The sequence below is a fragment of the Dendrobates tinctorius genome, unplaced genomic scaffold (genome assembly GCF_039654945.1).
Source record: "Dendrobates tinctorius isolate UK_male_01 unplaced genomic scaffold, ASM3965494v1 ptg000155l, whole genome shotgun sequence".
Classification (NCBI taxonomy): Eukaryota; Metazoa; Chordata; class Amphibia; order Anura; family Dendrobatidae; genus Dendrobates; species Dendrobates tinctorius.
This window is the reverse complement of record NW_027361822.1, coordinates 24,514,909-24,520,908: the sequence shown is the minus strand read 5'-3', so window position 1 is coordinate 24,520,908 and position 6,000 is coordinate 24,514,909. Positions and strand designations below refer to the sequence as shown.

Here is a 6,000-nt window from a genome sequence, read left to right as displayed (position 1 = left end):
CCATGATGATAGTGGGGATGTCAGCTGAAAGGAAATGAAGGAAAGGAAATAACCCTATATAGTGATTCATACAGTATAATGGAATGTATAATGCACCTAAGTCCGAAACCTTGAAGGTATTAGTCCTAGCGCCAAACCTGACTACAGGAATTCTAGAATGGAACTTACCAAAGCCTTATCCCCTAGACGAGGCTGCCCTGAAAATTCTAGGCATTTTTTCTATGTCCTGCCGTAAATTCTTGTTATCGGCTTTCTACTTTTAAACAGGGTGGAGACTAACCCTGGTGAAAAACCTTTCTGACTCAGTACTGCCCTTTCAAATTCCATGCTGCTAGATGGAAGCACTTCAATTGAGTACGGTCCAGGTTCTATGGATCTGGCACTGACATTGCCCTCAACAGAAAAAAACCATGGTCTTTTTGGCCAGAATCATCCTCACCTGATCATCCCTGATTTTCCTCATGACAATTGGAATCATCGCTATCGGAGGTAAGGCATAGGCAATTCTGAAGTTCCAGGGGATCTGAAAGGCATCTACCATGTACAAGTTTTCCCCTAGGTTTAGTGAACAGAAATTTTCACCCTCCTGTTTGTTGACAAATAAGTCTGTATCTGGTCACCCGCATGTGAGAACTATCTACTGAATGACCTGGGAGTTCAGTCTGCCTTGGTATTCTCTACTCACATTATATGTAGTGCTGTATGTGACAAAAGATGTTGTTCTGCCAGCTGGAAGAGTCTGCTTGCTGCCAGGGAGTGGGACCTTGTTCCCCCTTGGTGATTGATATATGCCACCGGTGCTCAGTTGTCTAACATGACCCAAACATGTCGACCCAGAAGGCAGGGAAGAAAGTCTCTTAGAACCTTTTCCACAACCCATAACTCATTCAGCTTCAATGCCTGGTTTCTCTCGAGATGACCAGGTCACCTGAATTGTGTGATTTCCCAGGTGTGCCCTCCAACCTAAGTTGCTTGCATCTGTTGTGAGTATATTGTCTACCTGCCTTACCCATTGGACCCGATGTCAAATTTACTCTGCCTACCAAGAGATGCAGTTTCTGACCCTTAAAAAAGTTCCACCGTCTCATGTGGAATTGGGCCCATCTTACTGCTAGGATGCAGGATGTCCGGGATCTTAACAGAGACATTGCCTTCCTTAGGGTCATTCTAGGATGATCTATTGCTGTCAAGACCAGATTCACTATCCTGTCTAGTTTGTCCTTGGGTAAGAGACAGGTCTGGAGTTTGGAATTTAGAACCAGGAATAGGAATGGACTGTATCCTCTCTGGTTTTAGTCTTTGAGTTGAGTGTACACCATCTAGCCAAGATCTTCTAGGAAGATTCTCACATCCCTCAGCTGTGATGCACAGTGGTTTTCCAATCTTTCCACTATAAGAATGTCATCCAGGTAAGGGACAATAATCCAAGTGTGAAGGTAGGCTGTTTCCTCTGATATTAAGTCCAGGCCAAGGAGGAAAAAATAGGTGGCACTTCGTGATGCAGGAAAACAATCATTTATTTAATGCAAGTAGTACATGGATGCAGGAGAGCAGGTGCAGTGGAGGACAATGGCCGTTTTGCACCAATTAGACTCTTTCAACAACTCTGATATTATTTTGGAGAAAATCCTTGGAGCCACCAAAAACCCGAATGGAAGAGACCTAAATTGATGTTTGACTTCTCCCTGAACGTACAGGTCTACTCTCAGGTATCTTTACTGGTATGAAAGAATTTGGATGTGATAATACGCATCCTTTAAATCAATGACTACCAAGAAACAATTGTGATACAACACCTTTATAGCTGTTCACTGATTCCATCTTAAAGGAGCAATATATTATCTACCGGTTGAGGTTCCTCAGATTGATTGTGGTTCTGAAGGAACCATTACTTTTTTTTTATCAAAAAAGAGGGCTGTATTAAATCCCCTTCCCTTTTCTTCCTGAGATCTCGCACAGAAGATGTTTTTCTATAAGACCCATGATCTCTGCTTCCAGGGCTCGTTGTTCTTTTGGTGACCTCAAGTCAATATGAAGGTTTGACATGGCATGTGGATAAAGTCTGTCTTCAAACCCTCTGTTACAATGTTCAAAACCCAGCAGCTGGGAAAGACATTCTCCGAGACCTGGATAAAGAGGGAAGTGCTGACCTGGCATCATTGAAAAGGCTTCGTGGAAGATGAAGAGAGGCCGTCTAAAATAAATCCGACGTCCATTCTGCCCTTAAAGTCTAACACTTAACACTTAAACTGATCCATCAATTCTAGGGATTTCATTCAACATTTCTGAATCCTTTTCCTCAGAGATATATATCCTCTTTGAGAATGAGGGCATGGCACCAGTCCTTTCCATTCTTTATTTGAGCCCCTGGAATTTACTATTAACCGGAAAGGTGCGCTTTTTCCTCTCCTCCAACCCTCTGAACATTACGTCCTCCAGGTACCTAGATGATTTTTCTTCTTTTATGCCAATTGTTGACCTAACGGCTCTGACTAGCCTCCGCTGGTTGTTCTATGAAACCGCCGATTCCAGCACAAGGTTCTCATCAAGGACCGGAAACCAACTCATGCGAGGCAGAGGTACCACCCTTTTATTTCAATAGGTTTCCTGTCCTTGGTGGGCGGATCGCTCTCTCAGGTGTGCGGTCATGGGTGAAGGGAAAATGAACAATTGTTTACAATATTGGGACTTTGCTTTATAGACTATAAAATTTGAAAAATTGCTCGTTATACATAGGATTCATTTACCACCATAAGTCTTGTAAATGTATAATAACAAACGGCTCTAAAGGTCAGAATACATTGAGTGACACCTATCATATGTTCTAGTTATGCTTTAAACTGAAAATAACTGTGGGCCAAGTTATTGTGGAAATTGAGGTATTAATTAAAATATCCAATGATATATGTATAGGGGTATAGAAAAAGAAAGCAGTTCCCAATGTTGAAGATAAAAGCTACTATTGCTTATCATGGAAAGAGATAAAAAAAACAAAAAAAAAACACACACCAGATGTTCCTACAGAGAAAGAATAAATCATATATGTAACTAGCAAAATGAACATATTTATTATTGTAATACAGACAAGTTAAAGACAACTGTAGAAGATGTGGAGAAAAAATGTTATATTGCTTTTATTTAGGGAGGTTGCCACACTTGTGTCTATGTAGTATGCACAAATATATAACATGGGAAAATATTCAATTCACATGGAATATTGCTTTTTATTTTAAGGTAACAGATGTCTATTAATAACTGCATATATTTTTCATTAAAATCTAAGTTCTACCTCGATTTCCTTTTCTAGTTTATATATTTTTCCTTTGCTTTGACTGTTTTCTTTGACTGTTGTAAATAAAATACATGGTTTCCTTGCGACTTTTTGATGGTCAAGAAAATATAATTTTCAAAACCATTTTTCACCTTCTCATTTAAGATGACATTTGTGAACAAAACATTTTCCACATTCTCAACACGAAAATAGTTTCTCCCTGTGTGAGTTCTCTGGTGACTAATAAGTTGCGATTTCTGGTTAAAATATTTTCCACATTCTGAATATCAAGATAGATTCTCCCCTGTGTGAGTTCTTCTCTGGTGTCTAACAAGATTTGATTTATCTGAAAAACATATCCCACATTCTGAACATGAAAAAGGTTTCTCCCCTGTGTGAGTCCTTTTATGACTAACAACATGTGATTTCTTTGAAAAACATTTCCCACATTCTGAACATGAAAATGGCTTCTCCCCTGCGTGAACTTTCTGGTGCACATTAAGACCTGATTTATCCACAAAACATTTTCCACATTCTAAACAGGAATATGGCTTCTCCCCCGTGTGTCGTCTCTGATGTTTAACAAGACTTGATCTCTCTGAAAAACATTTCCCACATTCTGAACATGAATATGGCCTTTCCCCTGTGTGAATTTTCTGATGTCTGACAAGATGCGGTTTATCTGCAAAACATCTCCCACATTCTAAACATGAAACAAGGTTCTCACCTGTGTGAGTTCTCTGATGAGCAACAAGATTTGATTTCTCTGAAAAACATTTCCCACATTGTAAACATGAATATGGTTTCACTCCTGTATGAATTTTCAGGTGTTTAACAAGAGTTGATTTATCTACAAAACAATTTCCACATACTGAACATAAAAATGGCTTCTCCCCTGTGTGCGTTCTCTGATGTCTAATAAGATGATATTTACCTCCAAAACATTTTCCACATTCTGAACATGAAAAAGGCTTCTCCCCTGTGTGACATTTCTGGTGTTGAGCAAGAAATGATTTATTTGCAAAAGATTTCCCACATTCGGAACATGAAAATGGCTTTTCCGCTGTGTGAATTCTCTGGTGTTTAAAAAGACTTGGGTTATCTACAAAACATTTCCCACATTCTGAACATGGAAATGGCTTCTCTTTTGCATGAGTTTTCAGATGTGTAACAAGACTTGATTTCTCTATAAAACATTTCCCACATTCTGAACATGCATATGGCTTCTCCCCAGTGTGAATTCTGTGATGTGCAATAAGATGTGATTTATTTGCAAAACATTTCCCACATTCAGAACATGAATAAGGCTTCTCCCCTGTGTGAAATCTCTGGTGTGAAACAAGATTTGATTTCTTTATAAAACTTTTCCCACAGTCGGAACATGAATATGGTCTCTCCCCTGTGTGAATTCTCTTGTGTCTAACGAAAGTTGATTTATCTGTAAAACATTTCTCACATTCGGAACATGAATATGGCTTCACCCCAGTGTGAATTCTCTCATGTCTAAGAAGACCGGATTTCTGGTTAAAATATTTTCCACACTCCGAACAACAAAATCTTTTCTCCTCTGTGTGAATTTTTTGATACGTAATAAAAGACGTTTCAAAGGAAAAACTTTTTCCATATTCGAAACATGAAAATGGATCTTTAGCTGTAAGAGCACTTTTAGTTTTGATGCCTGTTTTGTGACTTATATTTCTCTTAATAATCTGTGATGAATCAAAATATAGAAACTGGTTAAAAGGATCAAATGATAGGTCTTTGCTGTGAAGGGATGATGGAATATCTGGAGTAATGGCATTCACTTCAGTTATATCTTGTGTGATATCAAAGTCATCTGACGTAAACATTGAAGATGTCAGGTTTCCTTCTGATCTTCTGTTACAGTAATCTTCTAAAAAATACAAAATATTTTTAAATTTCCTTAAATTATATTTTCATAATATTTCTACATAAAATATACATAGCATCAGCAAGTTACAGTATGTAGCAAAATTCAGTTGTTTCCCAAGACAAACAGTTCACAATAGTAAACCTCAGAACAAGAATCAGTTGAGCACGATATTAAACCCTCTTTGTTCGTTCTTTTGTTGTATAGCACAAAACGATACCAATTAAAACTTCTAATCATCCCGCGCTTACCGTACATAAATCATATGTCAATGGATAAATAGAGGATTTCGGGTTTCCACAGCTAAAAGACTTAAAAAAGCAACATGGCTGCCATAAACCAATCCAGCAAAGTCTGCGCTCCCAAAGCCAAATGTCCTCTTCGCCTCTTAGCCTTGCAGTGTACACAAACACTGTTAACGTCCACATTTTTAGCATTGTTGTAGCAGTAACCACACAAAATGAATGGTTCGCGTGTGTGTCTAGTAGCACATGCTGGGCACTATGTGATGGACACCATAATAGGAATTTTTACTCTGCAACATCCATTGCCATAATTTCCAGAAAGTACCTGAGGGGCTAAAATAGTCACTACTACTATAGATTAATTCCCTGTGGAGTATGAAAATTGGGGTCACTTTATGGGGTTTTGTACTGTTCTGGGTTTTTTTTTGCCATTCTGGCAGGATAGATAATCTCCAAGTAGTGTCTACAAACTATTCCAGCAAAAGCAGCTTTCAAATAGCCAAATGGTGCTCCTTTCCTTCTGAGCCCTGCGATATGCCCACACAATAGGATATTGTCAGATTCAGGAGAAATTACAAGATAATTTGTGGGGT

General features: G+C 38.6%; 1 protein-coding gene across 1 annotated transcript in view; it reads right to left on the bottom strand.

The window, feature by feature from the left end:
* Positions 1–3,045: 3,045 nt before the first annotated feature.
* Positions 3,046–6,000, bottom strand: part of LOC141051190 (uncharacterized) — an 86,554-nt gene continuing 83,599 nt past the window's right edge. Inside the window, exon 17 of the mRNA XM_073548054.1 lies at positions 3,046–5,165. Coding sequence (XP_073404155.1) covers positions 3,559–5,165 — 1,607 coding nt within the window. The 3' untranslated portion in view covers positions 3,046–3,558. The remainder of the gene's footprint in view (positions 5,166–6,000) is intronic.